At 39.5% G+C, this 24,587-nt stretch overlaps 1 protein-coding gene and 1 long non-coding RNA gene across 3 annotated transcripts; one reads left to right on the top strand and one right to left on the bottom strand.

Annotated features, from left to right (window-relative positions):
* Positions 1 to 210: 210 nt before the first annotated feature.
* LOC147152345 (uncharacterized) lies at positions 211 to 8,251 on the bottom strand. The gene is made up of 3 exons (XR_015085743.1): positions 7,771 to 8,251; positions 751 to 906; positions 211 to 324 (listed from the first exon to the last, which is right to left on the bottom strand). It is a non-coding gene; the product is annotated as an uncharacterized LOC147152345 (long non-coding RNA).
* On the top strand, positions 4,919 to 23,583 carry setd7 (SET domain containing 7, histone lysine methyltransferase). 2 transcript variants are annotated; one of them, XM_086023943.1, is made up of 9 exons: positions 4,919 to 5,320; positions 14,204 to 14,333; positions 15,477 to 15,678; positions 19,030 to 19,071; positions 19,454 to 19,643; positions 22,403 to 22,484; positions 22,566 to 22,683; positions 22,765 to 22,922; positions 22,995 to 23,583. In XM_086023943.1, the coding sequence occupies exons 1-9, from the start codon at positions 5,281 to 5,283 to the stop codon at positions 23,185 to 23,187; spliced, it is 1,155 nt and encodes a 384-aa protein (XP_085880069.1). In that variant the 5' UTR covers positions 4,919 to 5,280; the 3' UTR covers positions 23,188 to 23,583. The 2 variants fall into 2 exon arrangements, with proteins under 2 accessions (XP_085880069.1, XP_085880070.1); XM_086023944.1 differs by lacking the exon at positions 19,030 to 19,071 and having other exon boundaries at positions 4,925 to 5,320.
* Positions 23,584 to 24,587: the final 1,004 nt, after the last annotated feature.

Genomic DNA, 24,587 nt, shown 5'->3' with positions numbered 1-24,587 from the left:
GTATATGGATGGATGAATGCAAAAACACATGCTCATTAGTGGTTGTGATGGTGACTTCTTCTTATCTAACTCATTAAATGCCAGCTATTCGCAGCGCAGCTATTTGCAGCGCAGCTAAGCGACCGAGTGCCAGCCATTTTTGAGGATTTTGACCCATCTTTGAAGGCCCAGAGAATATTGTGTTTTATGACTATATAGACATGAGACCTACCAAAAGAAAGATTAGACTCTCTTCTTTCATCAGAAAACAAAAGTTTATTTCTAGCATTTGTTCTTGAATAATTGGCAGGAGAACATATGCAGGTTTCACAGCAAATCCGGTTTCTGAAAAAAACAAAACAATGGAGATATCGAGAGTTTTGTGAAGACTTATTTCAAGTAAAACCTCAACTTTGACACCAATATTTTTTGCTTTTGACACTTTTAAACAGTACTTTTCTTGTAAAAAAAACCGATTCTAAAAAAAAGCAACTTTAATGTAAAAAAACAATGTATGTTCAAGTATCTTTTTACAATTTGAAAAAAATGTGTGACATTGTGCTTCATACAGCCACGTTCATGCGTGTGCGCGTTTGTCCGCGCGTGTGCACGTGTGACTGTGTTAACTTCAAGAAGCATATTTTTGGGGGTGGTTTGGGAGGTTGGAAGCCCACGAAAGGATACACACCATATTATTCAAAACCCAAATACACAGTGAGAGTTGTTTTTACACAAACCCATTGATAAAAGTCATTGCCAATAAACCCTTACCTCTGGTTTTGCCCAGTCAATCCAAAGGGTGTAATTCTTTGGATGAGGGTGCCGATTTTTCGATCGGTAGCATTGTTCCTCTGCCCGTCCCCCCCATAGGCGCTTCTTCCAACTTCCTGTTGCCTTTTCTAGGCTCAAAACAGTGCCGGCTTTCATCTGATAAACGACATTGGTGACACAGTTCAGAGCTCGTGGGTTCGATCCCGCCTCCCACATTCCAAAAACATGCATGGAAGGTTGATTGGACTCTCTAAATTGTCCCTAAGTGTGATTTTGAGTGCGGATGTTTGTCTCTGTGTGCCCTGCGATTGGCTGGCAACCAATTCAGGGTGTCCCCCGCCTACTGCCCGAAGACAGCTGGGATAGGCTCCAGCACGCCCCGCGACCCTTGTGAGGATAAGCGGTATCGATAATGGATGGATGTAAGGGTTCCCCAACATACCAGTACTTGCAAACATAATTGGTTTCTTTAAAGTTTATCATTTGTTTTAAGTACAGTATTACATTACAATTGCATGTGGCCTGACCAACCTCAGTAAATCAACCTTTGACTCATTGAAAAGAATATTCATGCCTGTTTAAGATTTCATTGTATATACAACACAACTACTGTATTAGTAAGAAAAAAAGGCTGTTTACAGACCTCTAGTGGTGATTTTTTTCACTACTGCACACACTACACTAGGCATGGGCAAACTACGGCCGGCTCGCCGAGCTTGTGCAACTAAAAAAAATGAAATCTAAAACCAGACATTTTGTGGATGGACGGATGGAGGACAAGAAGTCTTAAGCAAGGACAAAAGTGGGTTTTCGTCCGTCCCTCTATTTGTCTCTAACCGAGTCGAGTACCGACTGAACGTGTAGTTTTGGGTTCTTTTAAAAAACAAGACCACTATTGTCTTCTACGATACCACAAAGCCGCCTTCATTGATTGCCTGCACAACAATTTTGTGACATTGCACTGACGTTGTCTGCCCTCCAGTGGTTCAACACATGTAATACAATAGTGGGTCAACATATGTAATACCATGCCACCGGAGTCAGGATGCCATTTCACTGACTGACAGAAACACGCCCAGTTTTACGTGTGTAATCCGGCATAGCAATTTTGTTTTGTGAACTGTTAACATTTAGTACCTTATCCCTTGCATCAAAGTATGTCCTTGTGTGGGACATCTTTAGACCATAAAAATCTCTACCAGTGCCAATGTACATTTAAACAACCCGGAAGAGGAAGTTGTTTCCTCTTAAAATAACCTTGCATTATTTTGCAATGACTATTTTATTAAATTATTAAATGCAAAATGCTAGCAGGGCAACGTACTAGCAGACTGTTATGGCCTGCCAGAATCTGTATCCCCTAGTAACTTTGCCTAGGAAAAAGGGATCCTGCTCATATTTGCTACAGTTACTCATAATGATCCCAGTAATACAGAGAGTAAGTCACTTGATGGTTGTGGTTCACCTTTTGGTGATTGGAGGGGAGGGATACAGATTTTGTCGGTTAAGTACTTTGGCCCAACACCGGGGCCGACACTGAGAGGACTGTTTTCCCCCACCAAATGAGCCATGCTGGAAGGTGCGTGCCTTTGCCATAGTTACAATATATACTGTATACATTGAGTTTTAGAACAATACTTACCCATGACCACATTCATTGGTTCACATAATAAAATATAAATATAAAAATAATAAAAATAGCGAAAGCTTGTGGCCAAAATGTAGTGACCATTACATGTCAGGTACATTCAAATAATCAATTTGATCCCAGTTATTCTCTTTGTTCTCATTCTCCACTAATTTCCTCTTGATTTTTAAAATATATTTCTTTCAAGCTGGGATCGAAGTCATCGCGCAGCAGGCGGCAGGCCTTTGCGTTCTTGAAAAACAACTGTACAGTACAAGGAAAGAAAATAACTTAGTTTTGAGCATGGAGTCGGGGGAAAACGTGAGGAGAGGACTTGTATGAACAGGTGTGTAAAACGCTGCATCTTGCATATTCATTGACACAAACATACTACCCGGATGAGAGGTATCTTGCACATTTGAAAGGCGCAGCCCTCAGTTTGCCCACTCCTGCCCTAGACTGATACTCTCAACTCATCTCAACTTAATTAAAGAGCACTTTAAATGTCCACCACTGAAACCTTAACAACAAACCATAAAAATCTCCTCACTCATCCCAATATCATTGTTTTGTATGTGCAAATTTGCCCATCGTGAGAAGGCAGTGTCAAACTTAAGGCTCGGGGACCAGATCCGGCCCGCCACATTTTGTGGCCCGCCAAAGCAAATTAGGTGCATCAACTGTATCTTGCTAAATACCAAAATTATCTTCAGTTTTAAAAAATGGTTCGATACTGCGAACATTTCTTTGTTACCAACCCCTCTTTTAAAATAAATGTAACGATATTTGAACAGTTTTTACTGGTCTCCAATTTCAAATCAAGTTATTCATAGATTTGTTGTGTATATCGCTGGTGTCAGGCCAAAACCTCATAAATCACATTTTTTCAAAAATCTATACTATTGGTTAGTCCACACGCGCCTGTGTTACTTTTACATATTATTGACCGATCTAAAGTGTTGAAAATGGCTTGCTCCCTTTTATGATGCAATGGTAATGACTGAACAAACTTGTCATTTTTGTGATCTCCTGAAAAGTGACTATTTCGGAGGCACAAGGTTTAGGCCCGACACCAGCGATGTGCAATCTGAGACAATCATACATTTGAGTTCACACAGTGAACTTCACACTCATAATGGCCCTTCGAAGAAAACCTTAAAGCTGAAATCAACCCAAACACATTTTTTTTCCAAGAAAATGTTCTATGTAAGTCCACTAGTTGAAACACAACATTCTGATTAATATTGCGTTTGTGGGAATATGAGTTAAGTAGCAAAATCCACCCCTTTTTAGCCATCTCAGAGGGTAGCCATTTTGTCACTTGTGTCGACTGAAAATGACATCATAACTGCTGATGTGTATGTGTGTGTGTCAACAGCATGCCGTGGACGACCAATCACGGCTCAGCTTCAGAAAACAGGTCAACCGTGATTGGTCGTTACCTGAGCCCTGAGCAGTTTTGATGTCATTTTCAGTCGACACAAGTGACAAAATGGCCGCTGCCAGTGATGGCTAAAAACGGTTGGATTAACTCTTATTCCATAAACGCAATATTTATCAGAATGCCTTGTTTCATTTAGAGGGATTGCAAAGAACATATTCTTGAAAAAAATATGTTTGGGTTGACTTCCTCTTTAACTACGATATGGCCGCAACAAAAATCAGTTTGACACCTGCTGCATGCCACTAGCAACCGTGATGGCACCAAAATACACCAGCCGTTTGGGAAAATTCAAATATTTACCCGACTTTCCCGATGGCCACCCCGCCCCCTGGGTGTACTGCAGGGGTGATCAAATCTTGTTTTTTATTTCTACTTTACGTGCACTTTTCATGTTAATATGCAGTTCTCAATTGAAAAAGTTTGGACACCCCTGCGTACTGCATGATGTGTGGTGGGCTAGGCATCTAAAGCTTATGCTTCAGCCTACTTACTCCTTTTGGTCCCTCATTACCGTACGAAATATTAAATGCTTTGTCTGGAATACACCATGCAAAAATAAAATAAACTCAAACTGCACATCATGGCAAACAATATGAATTTTGTCGACCAGATCATTTTCTTGAAAAGGAACGGAGGGTAGAATTCACATTTGAATAAATAAATACATTTATGATCTAGGCCGGAAAAAGTATAATGCAGGAAAGTCACAGATATGTGTTGGTCATTTTTTTACATGGCAGAAGTGGAGAGGAAGAGGGCATTTCTTTACATTTGAACTGTGTGTTGAACTGCCATTGGCAGCCACAAGATGACGCCACTAAGTCAAAATTGTAAAACAATATTTGTTATCCTTTCGGCATATGGATAAAAACCTAATGCGAAAATAAAAAAATGATCATACTTTGATGAAATATACTGATGTACCAGTATAATTATATCATCACATTTTCTGTAGTTCACGACTAATTCCTAACTATTTTGAAAATGGCATGAACACAATCAGATCTTGGGTAAAATTCTGTTTTTTGTTGTTGTTGTTTTTTTTATTCAATTGCAGTATTTCTCAAAGCGTGTACTAGTCCCACTAGTGTTGAGGTCCAACACTTCTGGTCGTAGATCAGGTTACCAGGCTCTAATCTGGATGATTCTTGATCAGTTCATTTAATATTTTTTGTCGCATAATTTCTCTCAGAGGTTGATATGTGATGTCCGCGCTGTTAATTTGACGGCAGAAAAAACTAACTCTTAATGGGGGGGAGGTTATCAGCAAATGCGTAATTTGTGGTCCACTGACAACTCGTGACAACAGTATACGCATTCTGCTCGCAATTCAATGCTTCGTTGTCAAAAGTGGTCCCAGCTGTCGTACGGCTTTGCCATATTCTGGCGACGCCCCACGCGTGGCGGATAGCTGTGGGAGCTGTGTTTTGGTCACCACTTAGCAGCGACGTCCTGCGGGATGGACAGCGAGGATGAGAACGTGGATGAGGTCGTGGAAGGTAAGGCAATAGAGATCCCACCTTATTTCAATGAAACATTTTACACCGTTGCGATTATTGGTGACAAATGTCCCGCGAATCTCCGCCCGTCCGCTCGCTAGTGGGCCCCCACGGCAACACGACGCGCCAGGGCCTCGATTTCACAAGGAAGCCCAGCTGACAGGGCGTGAGAGGGGCCTGGCTTCTCCCAGGCTCCGCTGCAGCTTCACAAAAACGTGGAAGACACGCAAAGGACTGTGCTGTGCTGTGCTGTGAGTTGTGCAGGAACGCTATCGCTCAATGAATACATGATACCTTGTTTTATCGATCGGTTTTACATACAGGATACAGTACGTGGGGAATTTGATTGTTAAATGTTAGTTATGTTGTGAACGTAATGTCCACAAACGCACATTTCACAGAAACGGTAGATAAACAGCGTGGCTTCTAAAACACAAATCGCAGCATATGTTGCGGATATCTCATCAGAATGTCACGTGTTTGGCTCGAAACTTAGTAGAGCAGAGTTTCTCAACTGCTGTCAACCTGCAGGCACAGTCTGCGCCAGGGTTGCTTTTCTCTCGCGACAGCACTGGTGTCAAACTCATCGACTGTTTCTTGCTAAAATATCAAAATTGCTAATTGACTTCACTTTCAAAGAATATTGTTACCAATCACTCTTGGATAATAAATGTAATATATGAGTAAACAGTTTTTATTGGCCTCTGATTTCAAAATTAGTTATTAATCAAATTGTTATGTTTGTGTAATATGAGGCAATCATACATTCATTTGGGTTCACAGTCAAAACACCCCTCCGAAAGAAACCCTGACTACAATGTGGCCCGTCACAAAAAAAAATGTTTGACACCCCTGGGGGCAGTGCTTCACAGTTATTTTTATTTGAAGGTGGGGTTGGCTGTTAAAAAAAAATCGCTTTTCATTGCCTCACTTACTTGAAAGGTTCTCAAATTTTTTCACTAAAAGTATAATACACACCACAAACATGTTTGAATATAAAAGTCGTTTAAACTGAATTTGGCCAAAGAATGTTCAATAAAATAGTTAAGCCTAATGCAAGTTTCTGTATAGCAATGGGAAAAATGTTTTACATTAATGTAATCCATGTTCTTTGTACATAAATGTAAGGTTATATATCAATATTTTCCCCATATCTTTGCTAGAGACTGAACAGTTTCATAGTCTGAGGGCTTAGCAATGACCTGAAATTCATACCATGGTATTAATTGAATCTTTTGGTCTTAACAGTACTGGTGCGTGTAAAAATCATAATTGGAGTGTTTGTGATTGGGTTATTTAAATGTGAAAAGGTAAATATTTCCTGTTAAAATGGGTCAGAAAGTATCATATTCATTCTTTTCTCTGCTTCATTTCATTCAGACTTTGCATTTTCATGAAAACATGTCTGCTTTTTCATGTAATGAAATTATTTAACAAATAAAAACAATGTCCTTTGGCAAAGCTAAATTGAATACAAATAATAATTTTGACACCTATTTTGTAAAACTCAAAACTCAGTTCTCTGTCGTGCAAAATAGTGTAAGTAGTAGGGGTGTCATGGTACGCTAAATCACATTTCGGTTCGGTTTCTTGGAAACTTCGGTTCGGTATATTTTTGCTACAATAAAAATTATTTTAAAAAAAAATCTGTTTATTTTGAAAAGATGGCAAGTAAATGGTAATTTTTTTTAGATAAAATAGATAAAAGTGAACCATTCGGGTGATATTCTAAGAAATCTCAACAGAATAAAAAATACACCAACAATAAAGGCCTCTTAATTTTGTAAATTATTAAAGTGACACTTGATTGGGCTGAACATCAACACTTTTATAATAGGTCTGTATGAAAAAATTATGTCAGCACTAATATTCACCCCCCTAAAAGAATCTGTAGTGATTTACCGGCTTTTTTGTGATGACTAAAGCCACAAATTTGCCCGCCCACTTTTGGGGCGTGGTTTTCTTTGTCTCTACGTCATTGTCAAGCATTTTTATCAGTGATCCTTGTTTTGGTTCGTCACCTAGTGTCTGAAATTGATTAATTGCCACTAAAGTTCATCTGAACATTCCTACTCTTGTCCATTTCAAACTGTGAAAATATAAAAGCGGGCGGCACAATATAGTTTTTATTAACATCAAATGTGAGCTCCTATTAGGAAAAACCCACTATCACCTCCACAAAATCAAAAATATTGTGCCGATCTTTTTTTTTTTTTTTTTTTTTTTTTTTTTTTTTTTTAAATTACCGGTTAGAGTGGACAATACCAGGTATGTGCATATGAACTTTAGTGACAATTGATCGTAGTTTTAATTTAGCGATGCAAACGCTTTGTTGTTTTCCCATAGGCAGCGAAGCAGCTCCCGCTAGCTCGCCTAGCTTCCGCGGCTAGTCAAGGCAGAATTAGCTTTCAATTTCTAACAGTCAAGTTAGAAGAAAATCTTATTCTTACCGTCCATCGATGTGTGAGCTCGTGTCTCGGACGAGCAGCCCGCTCATGCACTCGCCGCCACTGGGACGAGCTGCCCGCTCATGCACTCGCCACCACCGGTCAGCCAGTAGCCGATGTTCTGCCAGAGATTCCGCTAGGCATTACCGGTGCGGCGTGTGATCGCTAATGAGTGGCCGATTCGAGAAAATGGATGGAGGTATACACTAGGCAGCCAAGATGCTCAGTGTCTACCTTCAGCCGTGTTTGCCACGGCTGGTAAACCAGCCAGCAGCATCGTGTTTGCTACAGAGGAGGTCTGTTGCGGCGTACGCTTTAATTTTGTCCAGCCAGAGATACAGCGGCATCGCCGTGAGAGAAGGGTCGGCCTGTGTGCGTCAATTTCGGATAAATACAAGCCCCGGAGGTCGCTTGTCGAAGTGTTAAAGTTGAACTATAAGAACACCGGACCACACGCAGAGTTGGAACTCTGAGAAAAAGTAAGTCAAGCTAACACTTTGAATGTAATCTCTAACCCTATGAGCAATTCAGCTGACGAAAAAGCTTCTCGGAACGCAATGTGTTTGAGTCTTGGTGATTTATGACATGAAACGACATATGTGACACGTGCACCTCAGCTGCATGTAGGCTGCTCATTTCTTGCTATTTTTGGTCACACGTGGAAAGGCTAATCATTTAGTGATTTTGTTCAGAGGTTGAAGTGGGCCTAAGTAGAGATATCTACATGTATTGGAGCCGATTGATCCCTTCTATTTTGACATTATTAGCAATGTTATTTACAACGACTTTGAATGACAAAATGTAATCGCTCTCCCTCGTGACACGAGGCTTGGAGGGAAGGGAGGGGGTGTGGCCAAATGGCTCATTTTTTTTGTGGGCAGTTCTGAACTCATTCGTTTAGTCCCGATTTCTCCAAAACAAATTGATAAAGTTAAAATGCAAAATGATATCATTTTCCTGATTAGAAAAAAAAATACATAAATTGAGCTTGTCTTTGAAAAATGAACCGTCCCGGCCGGATGATCACTTTAAGACACTGAACTCTTTAAACACTCAGCAGCAACAGCCGGTGACACATCTAACTATTCAAGTTAAAGACAAGTTGTCATTACAGAATAAATACACACTTTTTGTGATGAAAACAATACATACAATAACAATTACAATTATTGCTAACTATATTAAAACTCTTTTTATAATGAAAAAACTACAGTAACTTTAAAAAGTCTTGATGAAATTATATACACTTTTTAGGCATTGAAATCTTTGAATGTTCGACACCATATTGTAACGAATTGGGTTATCAGTGTTGTGGTCGGATTTGTGTTTTGCTGAGTTGTGATGTTTCCAAGGTTCATGAATGCATCATACTGCGAGCAAGAGGAGGATAGGAGAACGAAGAAAAGAGATAGCTGTTGTACATTGGAAAGTAACGATTGATGTACTGTGTTGGCGTCGGCTGCGGGGCGGCCATTTTGTCTTCTGTCTACTGAAAATGACATCACAACTGCTCACAACGACCAATCACGGCAGGACCAGTTTTCTGAATCCGAGCCGTGATTGGTCATTGTGAGCAGTTGTGATGTCATTTTCAGTCAACAGAAGTGACAAAATGGCCACCACCTGAAATGGCTAAAAACGGGAGTAACTGTTATTCCATAAACGGCATTTATCAGAATGCCCTGTTTCAACTAGTAGGCTTGCACAAAACATATTCTTGAAATGCCATTTATCCTTGCATTTATGATTTATCATGGCTTCTGGCGTACTGGCTTCTCTTTTGTGTCGCCACTCTCCTCTCCCGCATGCAACAGTCAATAGCGCCCATGCGTATAATAAAAACTCAGAAACGCTACGCAAGGCAGACCAAACCGAACATGCCATACCGAAATGTATTAATACATCCACGTGTACCGTTACACCCCTAGTAAGTAGCATTGGTGATATTATAAATATTTAATATATGTTTGACATGGAGCTCTTCATCAATTTTAGCCCACACTCTAACACCAGAACACGCTAACAGTTAGCGTAAAATTGCTAATGTAGCCATCGTCTTAGTTTTTGTCTAGATACCTACTGGTTGTAATGCTAAATTTCTGTTCATAGCTGCTGGCTTTCTGCCCTAACGCCGGTCCATCCAAACTTCTGTGAAAAGTCTACTGCACACCTAAGCGCTTATCTTGTCTTTCCCGACTCTGCATTTCACTTTAAAGGGACACTTGGATGAGCTTAACATTGGCACTTATATAATAGGTTTGCATGTAAAAATGACATCAGTACTAAAATGCTCCGCCCAAAATACTCTGTAGTGATTTAAGGGCTTTTTTTTGTTATTAGGCTTATGACAAATTTCCCCGCCCCTTTTTGGGGCGTGGCTTGTGTTATGTTTTCGGTCTCAGCTGTCTATGTCACGGGAGGGAGGCAAGCGTGGTAATATTGCTCGCTTTGTTAGTTCTGTTGTCTAAAACGGCGACCGATTGCGACCAAAATGCAAATGCACATTACTTCTCTTGTCCACTTCAACCTGTGAAAGTATAAAAGTGTTTTGCACAATAGTTTGAATTTATTGACATAAAACGTGATCTCATCATGACCACCTCCACAAAATCAAAAATACTGTGGCGATCGCTTCTCCACTTACACAGGCTGAAGCGGACAAGAGCATGAATGCGCACACGAGCCCCGACTGGTTATATTTGTAACATTTAGTGTCAACTCTCGGGAGGCGGACGGCAACTGGCAGTGGGCAAGCAATCAGGCAAGCATGGATCTTTACCACCTCCCCCTTCCCTCCCCTCCCCAGCTAACTGTAGGATAACAGTACAGCTAATAGCAACAACTAGCTTCAGGCCGTTAAAACAAAAGGCGTTAGCACAACAACATTAGCTCCTTACTGTCCGTGCAGCGTGTGGAGGTGAACATGAGCCTACGTCTTCATGTAGCGCGGTTGCCTCCCAAGCAGTCGCGTGCGTTGTCCGACACCCCTTGCAGCCGCCAGCTTCGGCGTGAGTGAAGCGGCGTGAGAGTGAGGTAAGACCTCATCGAACAAGCGTTTGGACGTTATAAGCAATGAAAGTACAATGATTTCCAATGGAGAGTTTGTAATCGGTTCCTCCCGTGACTCCGAACAAGGATAGAACGGTAGGGGGCGCGGCCATTCTCCTCATTAACAAGAGGCGTTATTCATGGACTCACTTATTTCCTAATTTCTCCCAAATTTATTGATAAAATAGAAAATGACAACGCTTTCCATTTTCCTGATCAAAAAATATATAAAATGAACTTGTTAGTGAAAACTGGCCATCCGTCACCACCGTCCCTTTAACGATTACCACGCTTGGCAATTTCTCGTTCGCCTCCTCGGTGAAAACGTTACTTTTTAGTGGGGTAGTTTATTTGTCACCAGGAAGGAGAGGATCCGCATCATGCAGTTTGTTGTTGCTGCTGGTGCACAGACTAACATATCGCTGTCCTGTGAAAAATACGTACCTCCAATTTAGTATATATATTTTTTTAATTTTCACGTAAATGGGATGTCTGTAACGTGGAAACCCCATTCACGTAAAAATTTAAAAAATGAAAGTGTTTTTCACAGGACAGAAACGATATGGTATTAAGTCCATGCTGCTGTTGCGCAAGCTAGTTTAGTGCCTAACATTGCCCAGCAGCCACAAAAGAAATGACTGCCTTCATGAAGCACGGGCAACACAGTGACGTAGACACAATGCTTTTTTTAACCAGTTTTTAACGCTGTATTTTTATTAATTTTTTTCAACAATATTTTTTTATTGATTTTGATTTGAACCCAGAACAAACTTCACTCAACTGAGTGGAATACAAATATACGACACAAAAATCTGAAATAAAAATAGAAGAAAATAATATGGGATTCCAAAATAATAAATAAGAATTAAAAATAATAATAAATAAATAAATGAAACGTCACCGCTTCAGTTATAAATCAACGTTGTTTGAGGTAATCCATAAGCGGTGTCCATATGTCTTCAAACTCTTGTGCTCTACCCTTAATCGCATAGGTCAATTTTTCCAGTGTAAGACACATTGCCATTTCTTTAAGATAGGATTCTATGGAGGACACCCCAATCTCCCTCCAGGACAACGCAACCATCCTCCTGGCCTGCAGGAGCCCAAAGTTAATCAAAGTCTTGGATTTGGCATGAGCAGAAAAGCCCTCCGGATATATACCTAAAACACAAAGTCTTGCTATACAGGGTATCTGGATCCTTGTGATTTTGCTTAAAATACAAACAACAGATTTCCAAAAAGACCTTAATTTGGGACATTCCCATACGCAATGAATTAAAGTACCCTTTGCTGTCAAACATTTTACACATGTATCTGGAATGTCAGGGGACCATTTATTGAGTTTCTCAGAAATTATGTAGGTCTTCATTAGCCATTTATGTTGTAGCAGTTTCATACAAGTATTTATAGTCTGATTGCACCCTCAGACAAGCTGCTGCGCACTCATCCTCCCCAATATCTTCTTTCATATCTAAACTCCATGCTCTCACTCTGTCATGACTAGATTCCTTGTCATGCGAGATGAGTGTTGTATACAGAAGTGGAATTTGCCGTGTCTCCTGTGTACCGTATGTTTGAGCACAACATCCTCAAGGCAGGATAGCGGCACATGCAAACCCTGGCCAAGATTTGACGAAATGAAGTGTTTTAATTAAAAACAATAATTTGCACATTTCTGACCATTTTCCTCATGTTAAACATATAAAACATATTTAAAATATGTATAAAACTAAAAGAAAAAAAAACATTTTGAGTCAGCTAAGCTTTATGAACAGGTTTTGATTTGAATAGTGACATTTTTTATCAAAATGTGCAGTTAACGTAAACATAAAAGGTAACATAATGTAAACATACCAATCAGGAGACTGTGCAAGAAAATAAAACATAGCGCTACGTAGTTGGGCGGCCCAATAATACCACTGTAAATTGGGCAGCTGTAATCCTCCCATATCATATGGCATATACATTAGCCTAAGTCTGAGTCTAGATTTTTTATTATTCCAAATGAACCTACTAAACACACTATTCATTTATCTGAAAAATGATTTAGACAGTGGTAGTGGGATTGACTGAAACAAATAGATACATTTTGGTAAGAATCTTGATCAGGTTTATCCTTCCTATCATTGATAGAGGCGTTGTTGTCCATTTATCAAGTAATTCACGTACCTCTTTCATCAACGGGTTGTAATTTGTCTCAATCACCGTATTAATTTGGGGGGTGATCATAATTCCAAGATAGGTAAAGCCCTCCTTCGCATTGAAAAACTGTGTACTTATCACCGGATTAATTCTTTCATCTTTGTTTAAAAAAAGTAAAGGTTTTGCAATATTAACTCTATACCCGGAAAACTCACCAAATTTTTCTATTAAATGTAACAATGCAGGAATACTATTAGCTAAATTTGATAAAAAAAAAGATCACATCATCCGCATATAATGATAACCTGTGTTCATAACCCCAAATTGTTATGCCTGATAATGTGGCTTCAGCTCTAACAGACGACTAAAGGTTCTATGGCCAAAATAAACAAAAGTGGGGAAAGAGGACAGCCCTGACGAGTCGAACGTTCCAATTTAATCGGGCTTGACAAATTGTTATACGTCTTAACACTTGCTGTAGGGGTTGTATACAATAATTGTATCCAATTCAAACATTTCCCCTTAAATCCATATCTTGGTAACAAATTAAACAAATAAGGCCATTCAATCCTATCAAATGCTTGTTTAGCATCTAAAGACAATAGCGCTGTATCGCTAACGTTATACTGGGAGTGAATTGCATTAAGGACTCTCCTAATATTATGAAATCCCTGACGACTACGTATGAACCCATTTTGATCACTGTGCACCAAGCAAGGAATATGGGGATCTAAGCTTTTGGCAAGAACTTTACACAATATTTTGGTGTCCACACCCATCAAACTGATTGGCCTGTAGAATGAGCAATCAGTTGCAGTCAGTTCGGCGCTGGTTAGTGTGATGGGTCTACAGTAGCATGTCACTGATTGGTCAGCATGGGGGATAAGAGTCCTTTAAAAAAAAAAAACCAAAAAAACGTAGCTTTGACTGTCTCGAAATCGCATTGTCTGAGATCGTGATTTAGGTCCCCAATCGGCCCTAATCGTTAATACTCTCTGGTTCACGTTACTCCATTTCGCTTTTGAATAAGTTGGGTCTCTTTTCTCTACCATTAGCTGTCATCTGCCTGATTTAAATAAATGTTACTGCTTTGTGAAAACAACAATAGGCAACAACACATTACATGTTGCTGGTCATTTTGGCGTGAAAGTGCACATTGCAAGTCAGTGGTGGAAAACTTGTGTATTATTACATTATGTTCATGTTTTATAATTATTCATTAAGTTCAATAATTGACTGTGTTCAGGTCCGCTGGATGAAGATGAACAACCTCATGGACAGTGCACAGTGACCTACTCATCCAGTGATCGCTTTGAAGGACACTTTACACACGGAGAGAAAAATGGGAAGGGCAAATTCTTTTTCTTCGATGGAAGGTACTGTACTTTCATTTGAAGTTATTTTTAACTGAGTTTCAGTTGGACATTTTTAAGGTCATTAATGGGTATTCACTCACAGCAGCTCTGAAGGATTACTCTATTTATTCAAAGGGGAAACGTGTCAGAGTGATGTAATGTTTAGGATTCAAAGGTTTTCTCTGTAACTTAACAGAGTCATCATGCCACGGGTGGGTAATAACACGCTACATTTACTCTGTTACACTTAAGTAACTTTTTCGATAAATTGTATTTACAAAGTAGTTTTAAAGAGGAAGTCAACCCAAATATATTTTTTTTCAAGAATGTTCTATGCAAGCCCACTAGTTGAAACAAGGCATTCTGATAAATATTGAGTTTGTGGAATAAGAGTCAATCCACCCGTTTTTAGCCATCTCTGGGGACGGCCATTTGATCATTTCTGTCGACTGAAAATGACATCACAACTGCTCAGGGCTCAGGTAACATCCAATCCCGGCTGACCTGTTTTCTGAAGCTGAGCCGTGATTGGTCGTTACCTGAGCCCTGAGTAGTTGTCGCGTCATCTTCAGTCTGAGCACAGCCACATACCATTTATAAGAGGGTGTGCAAACTTGTTCCACCAAATTTTTTTTCTGTTGTTTTCTCATTCCCTCTCCTCTCCAAAGGATTTTTAAAAATCAATTTGAGTTGTACATCTTATAGGTCACATTAATAGTGGAAAATGTTTTGAAATTATTTGTCTTGGTCTCATTTATTTCAACATCATAAAAATCTGGTATTTGAACAGGCATGTCTAGACGTTTTATATCCACTGTACCATTGTCTTGTTGAGCCTGCTGTGCTGTGTTACGTGTTAAGTGGAAACAAAATAGTTTAGCCCCAACCATTTCTTGGGGCTGAATTTGCCTTCAATTGTTATTTAATAAAGATTTTATGTATTGTTTGTTATTTCATGAAGATTATATTTATTTTTGTTTTGTATTAAGTGATACTGTTCTGCAATATCAGATTTTTGGTTATTTTTATTTGACCAGTCATTAGTTACTCAGTACTTGAGTCCCTAGCCATTTTAATGAAGTGAGTCAAATGGATTTAATTCATCATTCTGTTCAGGTGATTTAATCGAGTGACCTCTGCCATTTCTCTGCCTTATCTACTCAGCACCTTGGAGGGCTTCTACGTGGATGATGTTCTTCAGGGACAGGGGGTGTATTCATATGAAGATGGAGGTGTCATGCATGGCACGTATGTGGATGGCGAACTCAACGGGCCGGCTCAGGAGTTCGATAGAGAAGGTCGCCTTGTGTTCAAGGGCCAATACAAAGAGAACATCCGCTGTGGGGAATGCTGGGCGTACTACCCTGTGAGTCATCTCCGACCTACTGCGTAGAATTCACATAACATCCATACATCCGTTATCCAAACCACTTATCTTCACAAGGGGAGCGGGTGTGCTGGAGCCTGTCAGAGCTTTTTTCGTGCAATAGGGCGTGGTACACCCTGAACTGGTTGCCAGCCAATCGCAGTGCTTACATAGATAAACAACCATTCACACTCACACCACATCTAGGGACTATTTATCATGCCCAGTTAACCTACCATGCCTGTTTCTGGAATGTGGGAGGAAACCGGAGTACCTGGAGAAAACCCACGCAAACACATGCAGGGAGAACATGCAAACTCCACACAGGAAGGCCGCAGCCCAGATTCGAACCCTTGACCTCTGTCCTGTGAGGTGGATGTGCGAACCAGATGGCCACCGTGCTGTCATTCACATAAGAGTGTTTAAAAAATATATGTATATACAGTATATATGCATGTATGTATGTTAGGGATGTCACGATATCCAAATGTCACGATACGATAATATCACAATATGACCCCTCATGTAGGGGTGGGCGATATGGCAAAAATATCATATCACGATTTTTTAAAAATAAAATCACGATCATGATTTTATTATGATTCTGTTTTTACATCGTTTTTTTTTTTTTTTTTGAGTAATTTGGACATTTCTGACCATTTTCCTCATGTTAAACATCCATCCATCCATTATCGATACCGCTTATCCTCACAAGGGTCGCGGGGCGTGCTGGAGCCTATCCCAGCTGTCTTCGGGCAGTAGGCGGGGGACACCCGGAATTGGTTGCCAGCCAATCGCAGGGCACACAGAGACAAACATCCGCACTCACAATCACACCTAGGGGCAATTTAGAGTGTCCAATCAACTTACCATGCATGTTTTTGGAATGTGGGAGGAAACCGGAGTACCCGGAGAAAACCCACGCAGGCACGGGGAGAACATGCAAACTCCACACAGGGAGGCCCGGGCCGGGATCGAACCCACGACCTCTGAACTGTGAGGCGGACGTGCTAACCAGTCGCCCACCGTGCCGCCCCATGTTAAACATATAAAACATATTTAAAATGTGTATAAAACTCTAAAAGAAAAAAAAGGACATTTTGAGTCAGCTTTATGAACAGGTTTTAATTTGAATAGTGACAATTTTCATCAAAATGTGCAGTGAATGTAAACAACGTAAACATAAAAACACAGCTCGTAACGCGGGTCTAATACTTTGAAGAGTTTTTTAAAGCCCTCGTTTTCCACTGTTTTAATGGGAATCATGTCTTCAGCAAGGTAATAAGTGGTGACTTTCCGCTATAGCTTCCCTCTATACAAATAAACAGGGAGGTGGGGAGTGTCACGTACCGTGCACTGTGCGTGCTGTGATTGGTTGGTCCGGTATGCGTCAGTGGCTTTGCGCCGCCATAGAGCTAAACTGTTTAGAATGTGCCATGGATATGATCAAACAATCTTTCGGCTTTATGAGATCGTGAACACGTTAAACCGCTTAACTTATCTAATATCGTCATATCGCCCACTCTTACCCTCATGATACAATTATCACACTATTGTGGGGAGTTATATATCTATCTATCTATCTCTATCTCTCTCTCTATATCTCTCTCTATAGCTCTCTCTATATATCTCTATATCTCTCTCTATATCTCTATCTCTCTCTGTATCTCTATATCTCTCTATCTCTTTCTCTATATATCTCTCTCTATCTCTATCTCTCTCTATCACTTTCTCTATATCTCTTTCTCTATATCTCTCTATCTCTCTCTATATATCTCTTTCTCTATATCTCTCTATCTCTCTCTATATTTCTCTATCTCTATATATATCTCTATCTCTCTCTATATATCTCTCTATCTCAAAATGGTTCGCTTTTATTTTTTTCTAAAAAATGTACCCTTTACTTGTCATCTTTTTAAAAAAAAAAAACATTCTTAAAAAAAGATTTAGAGTAGAGGAGGCGTTACATCTGCTTCAAAATATTCACGATGAGGATGAATTGCTCGACTGACACATGCACGGCTGAGTCCCCCTGCCTGTCGTGTCGTACGTTGTTGGTATAGTGTAACCCCTAAAAGTTGTTCTTCCTTATCTTCGGAGGCCGTGGTATGGCGGGTTACAATATAGGTTGGACTTGATGTATTTCTTCTGGCGTCTTCCTTGCTAAAGACAACCGACACGGCAGGAAAGTGTTTTGTTTTGTCTTTATTCAAACATGAACAGCCTCGCTCTAATTCATCTCTCTCTCGTTTCTTCTTCGCTCAGGAAATGTGCTGTACCAAACCAAATAGGAATATATACTTAAGCACAATATACATAAATAAATATATACTCACAAAACAATATTGCAGGATGTGTTTTATAACAGCACGACACACACGCAGCGCGATCAGAGCCGCACGGGACAATCTCAGCGGTCCACCAACTGTTTCTCATTCATTTTTCTGACACAATTTACATTAAAATATGCCCACAACTGAATTTTAAATAAACAAAATACCTTTATTAGACACTCGAGCAGCGAGTAATAATCTTTTTAATCGAAGTCATTGCCCGAGCGCAATAAAAGTGACATCCGTATAATGACTGCTCTCGTAGTTCTAATCCTCGTAGCCCAATTTTAAGCACAGTCCAGAAAACCATGCGGCGCTTGAGCAACAAGTCGCTCTCAAGAAGCAATAAATATATCTGCCAGAACAACACTAATGTAAATGATTGAGTGTTTGCGTGTGCGGACGCGTGTGTGTGTGTGTGTGTGTGTGTGTGTGTATATATGTGTCCTCCATCAGTGCATTGTAAATGCTTAATTGCATTAGGTCTACCCCAAAGCAGTTGTTGACATGTATTAATTAGCCTTCATTCAATGTTCATCCAATATAAGTGAACGAATACTCTCTTGCAGTGCATACATCATCGTTGACCAACCGTCTTAGGACTACTTTATCTTTTTAGCGGACTGATTATTGCCATAGTCCATTCATATTTTACTTGCTTGATTTTACCTTGAGTGCGATGCCGGTGTCGGATAAGGCTAACTACTGCTAGCATGTCAAAGCCAAGAACTCCTCTACTTGTGCACCATGGCTCCATCCACAGGTTTTTAATAGGGTTATCATGCATAATATAATTTAATTGTAAGAGTCGTATTGAGTCGAGTGGTCATTTATTTGAGCAAAGTTACGACACTCGCTCGCTGGACGCGAGCGTAGCGCACTGCCGCCGGCCCCGCAAGTTTAGCGTACTGCCGCCGGGCCCGCGAGCGAGCATGCTCCGTTGAGTTAACAGCTTCTTCCTCGTTGGTTTAAAAGCTGCTTCTTCTTTGGTTTAAACGCTTTTTCTTCATGTTTATAGGCGGAAGCGCGCTGCCTCCATTGCGCACCACGCTGCGATCGGGTTTGTTTTTCTTTTTTTCTATCAAACGTTTTATCGAAGGCATTTTCTATTGGTATCGATCACGTGTCAATCGTGATACATATCGATATCGAATTATCGGCCCAGCCCTAATATATGTGTATGTAAATGTGTGTGTGTGTGTATATATATATATATATATATATATATATATATATATATATATATATATATATATATATATATATATATATATATATATATATACATACATACACATATATATACATATATATATATACATATATATATACATACATACATATACACATATACACATATATATATATACACATATATATACACACACACATATACATATACACACATATACACATGTTGTTGTGCACTGTGTTACATCTAGGATGGAGGCTGTGTGTGTGGGGAGGTGAACGAGGAGGGAGAGATGACCGGTGAATCGTTAGCGTATGTCTACCCTGATGGACGCACAGCTCTTTATGGAAGTTTTGTGGAGGGAGAACTCATCCAAGCTCGCCTTGCCACCCTGATCCTCACTGAAAATGGAAGACCGTATTTTCAGGTCACACCTAGTGGTAAGCAAGCAGCTGCCTCACTCAATACTATAATTTACAGGGGAACACATCGACACTTGGGACATTTAGTCAGTCAAAATGTTTTCACAAATAGAAAATGATAGTACACTACAGTGGAACCTTGGTTCACAAACTTAATGTGTTGCATTAAGATGAAAGGAAATAGAATAAACCCGTTCCAGCGGCAGAAAATACACACCTTTTGCGAGTGGCTGGTGCAAAGCCTGGTAAGGAGCGTACGGCAGGTGAGCACACCAAACCAGGAACCTTCCGCCCAGCAGCTGGACCTGTGCCAGACAACCTTCCCGCACCACAACTGGAACCGAGACACTTTCCAAGGGCTTCATAATAGCATAATCACGTACACTTTTCATGTTCTTGGGGGCCATACTAGGTGCTAATCCAGAGCAAAAAAACAAATGATATATATCTGTGTGTGAAATATGTCTCACATGGCATGAACGATGGTCTAGCTGCTATTTTTCAGTGTTTCTGTAAATGATCTTTCACCCGTTTTGTCCTGAAGTTCTCATACAAATATACGCAGATGACGCTGTGATATACATTCATGCTAAAACAATTCAGAAAGATGCAGCTGTGCTTCAGGGTGCAATGGACAAAATAGCAGCATGGATGGTGCAATCATGCTTGACATTAAATTTCAATAAAATGGTCAGTTTTGTTTTTTTCTAAGACATAGTCGACCTGAAATTATGACAAAAGCCAAAAAAAAACAAAAAGTAGACTTATTCAATTATTTAAGTGTTGTGCTGGACCCCATGTTGTGTTTCTAAAATGCATCAAAACTAATTAAAACGGTAACATTTGTGCTAAATAATTTATCGCACAACGCACCCTAGCTGTACATGCACGCAGTGATATTTTCACATTTTACTTACTGCATCACTACTTGCAACTAATGCAGTCACAGTAGCCTGTTCAAACAGTCCCTCAAAATATAAGACTCATTTCACCACTTATAACATAGTTAAGAAATTCAAATTGTTAACTTTTACAAATGTCATCCTCTTCTTGAAATCTCACTTTAGCATATTAAATCTTGCGTAATCTGGCACCACAGCCCCCCGTAAGTGTTGGTGAAATCATGCGATGAAACAGGAATCAGAACAACTCGAGCCTCCTCAGGACTGTTATGTGAACTTAAGATCCTCAGCATTTGGACAGAAATGCTTTTCAGTTAAACCTGCGGGGATGTGGAACTCATTAACTGTTTGAGAGTGTAACAGTCTGCAACAGTTTAAATTGAACCGTCAGACGTGTAATAACTTAAGATATCAATCACTGATGGTGATTAGGTAAATGTTGGTAAATATGTAAACACTTAAGTTGTTACTGTGATGTATTCTGACTGTTGTTGACAGGATCTTTTCGCTGGTACATCTGGAATGTTTTAGCGATGGTTTTCTATATGATTTTAATCTACCGGTATGTTTTTGTATATCGTCACTGTCCTGTGAAAAACACTTACCGGTGTGTCCATTTTTTTCAATTTTCTTATTTTTACGTGACTGGTGTTTCCGTGTTACAGACATCGCATTAGCATGAAAATGTTAAAAAATTCCATACCTGGAGAGAAGTGTTTTTCACAGGACAGCGACGATATGGACTTCGCTGTCACTGTATTCTGCCCAGGAAATACAGAAGAAAATTAGCTTGTAGCTATTTCTGGCCTGTGGAACACGTTGATTGTGCAATGTCTCTCTTAAATAAAGAATGACTGAAAGCACAATTGAGCATTCTGCATGGATGCTGTGATTGTTCCGGGATTTTGCTGGATATCGGCATTGGCCTTTTTAAAAAGTCTGACAGCCAATAGGAGATCAATTTAAAACTGTTAACTTCAGGGAACTATTTAAATAAATTTTCTGTTAACTTTATACAAGATGCTGCTGACCCTGGGAACTCGCTGCACCTTTTGTTTTGTATGAAATAAAATAAGATAAGACAAAGACAAAAATAAGTGAAAGTTGAACATTTTCAGTCAGTTTTGAAATTTTAGAAAACTATTTACTGTAGAAAACAGTGCTCTATTTTCCTGTTTAATTTTTTAAGACAAGTTGATGACCCTAGGAGCTCCCTGGTTCTTTTTTTTGTTGGATTTTTTTTAACTTAAGTGTGCAAGGTTTTAGAAAAAAATCTATATTTTGCAAATCTGAAAAGTTGTTCAATAAAAATATGCTTAAAGACATTTCAATTATTATTATTTTTATTTTGACGGCAATATTTTTCTTAATGAAAATGAGTATCAGCTCCAAATTTCGGTTATCGGTCTCCATGACTACTAATAATCGGAATCGGCCCTGGAAAAATAACATATCGGTGTAGCACAAATATTTGGCAATATTTTGTTGGTGAGAAAAAATACAATTTGTTCATGAAACGGGCATTTGTGAACTGATGTTCCACTATACATGGAAAAGTCATCACATTGAAATAGTCAACCAAGGATTGGCTAGATGCTGTAGTTCCCGCCAAGTTTTGATTATTCACACAACAGACAGAACAGCGGCAGGCCCTCCTGCCAAACATTTGTGATGTCAGGATTAATTGATTATTAATGGGCAAAGATTCACGCTCATCAAAGTCTTACTAGAAGCCTTGCCAAAGGAGTGGAAGCTATTTCAGATGGTCAATTCCATATTGTCTTCAACTTTCCCCTATTGTTGTTCCATTGTGTCATGTAACGTATACTTGTAGCGTATTGAAAACAATCTCAAATGTGATTCAACTTTTTCAAGGTGCTGTTTACACACACGACAAGTCCACCTCCACTTGTATTGCTACCCATGCTCTGCTGCCAGACCCTTACGAGAGCCAAAGGTACTGATGGTCAGCTTTACACAGTGCTCTCAAGCAGAGTTGCAGGACTTAACGATATACTGTATACGTGTTTTTGACCAGGGTGTTTGTGGCAGACTCCTTGATTAAAGGAGCTGGACAAGGTCTGTTTGCCAAGACAGATGCTGAGAGAGACACCATGGTGGCCTTCTACAATGGAATACGAATCACACACTCAGAGGTGGGGACCCTCCTAGCATGATCGTTTATCCTTTTCCTGCAGTGTGGCTTCTCATTGAACCTATCTTCCATAAATCCTCAGGTGGACAACAGAGACTGGGCGTTGAACGGCAACACCATCTCACTGGATGAGGACACTGTGATTGATGTACCTCAGCCATTTGATCAGATGGAGCATTATTGCGCCTCACTAGGTCACAAGGCAAACCACTCCTTTACACCAAACTGCAAATATGATTTGTAAGTACTAAACCACTTAGACTATTTGACAGTGTGATTGAGTTTGAAAGTGTTTCCCCCCCCCCTCCCCAGGTTTGTTCACCCCCGTTTTGGGTCGATAAAATGCATCCGAACAGTAAGGGCTGTGCAGAAGGATGAGGAGCTGACTGTTGCCTACGGTTACGATCATGGGGTGACTGGGAAGAATGGCCCAGAGGCCCCTGACTGGTATAAGCAGGAGCTGCATGCTTTCCAACATGGACAGGCAGTTCCCACAGCCTATTGAGGCTACAGATATTCTTTGTGGACAATACAACACCCTGCTGCTTGGGATTCACTTTTTCTTCCCTTTAGCCACAATACTGTGCCATCAAAACAGTGTAAAAGGTCACTATGCTGAATATGCTAGGCAAACTGCTGACTTTTGAGATTAAGGCAAGATCTATGCAAGATTATTCATATATATATGTATATATATATATATATATATATATATATATATATATATATATATATATATATACTTCTCATATTCGTTGATATTAAATTTAGGTGTTGTGACACCTTCCACCATTTAATTTTAGGTGTAATCATGGTGTGTATAGAATTTAACCCACAAGTGACAATTTATTCCCTTGGCTAACAGTAGACAATATAAATATATTTATTTTTGGAAACTGTTGATTGTGGAGTCAAATTCTTACAGCCACTTACGCACAACACATATTAGTGGATTATGGTCTTGTTTATTCAGTGAGCTGGTTGTATGGAACAAAATAATCTTTGCTGAAATCCAAATTAATCTGTTATCATATTTCACCAAACTACAGCACGATCAGTATACATCTCATGCATTCTAATATTCATTCAGGCAGTGGGCCGTGCATTTGGCACCTGGGCCTTCACTGGTTACTATCTAACTTAATCTACAGTACCTCTAATAGCACCACTATCACATCACAATTATGGAACCCATCAATATTTATCTAATAACATGAAAAAATGCTGAATGGTATTGCTGATTATTGAAAGTAGTCATGTGTACAGAACGCTACAGATTTATTTTGCCTGTCAAAGTTGCAATTTTTGCTCAGACCAAGCTATCAAACGAGAGAAAAAGAGATAAAAATGCCAATGCTCCGACTGGCCCGTTGAGGACTAATTTTAAATGTATTGGTAACAGAAACAATCCCATTGCGAATAGTTTGAGATACATTCTAAAGTTCTTGGGCAGATTACACTCACATGCATAGTGGTTGATATCTGATTGGACGAAATCAAAATTCTAACATCCACATGCTCTACTAGAAGCATTGCAGACGAGAAATGCAATGAAATTAAAATAGTAGTCTATTGGGAATAGAATTATACAATTCCATGGAAGAAATGTTAGAATCTAGGTTGTAAACGTGGGTCACGGCAGTGCGATAATCGGGAAAAGGAAAGCATAGAAGGCCTTGCCAACCTGGACTTTCAACATTGGTATACATACAGACTGTAGTTACATATTTTTCATGTGTGCTTACTGTTAATTTGTAATTTCAATATTTTTGTTATTTTTTTAGTTATACATTTTTCATGTGTGCTTACTGTTAATTTGTAATTTCAATATTTTTGTTATTTTTTAAAATAGTTATATATTTTTCATGTGTAAAAAAAATAGTTATACATTTTTCATGTGTGCTT

Source organism: Filicampus tigris, chromosome 2, assembly GCF_054856515.1.
Source record: "Filicampus tigris isolate MCC_2025a chromosome 2, RoL_Ftig_1.0, whole genome shotgun sequence".
Taxonomy (NCBI): Eukaryota; Metazoa; Chordata; class Actinopteri; order Syngnathiformes; family Syngnathidae; genus Filicampus; species Filicampus tigris.
This window is presented reverse-complemented; position numbering and strand designations above follow the sequence as displayed.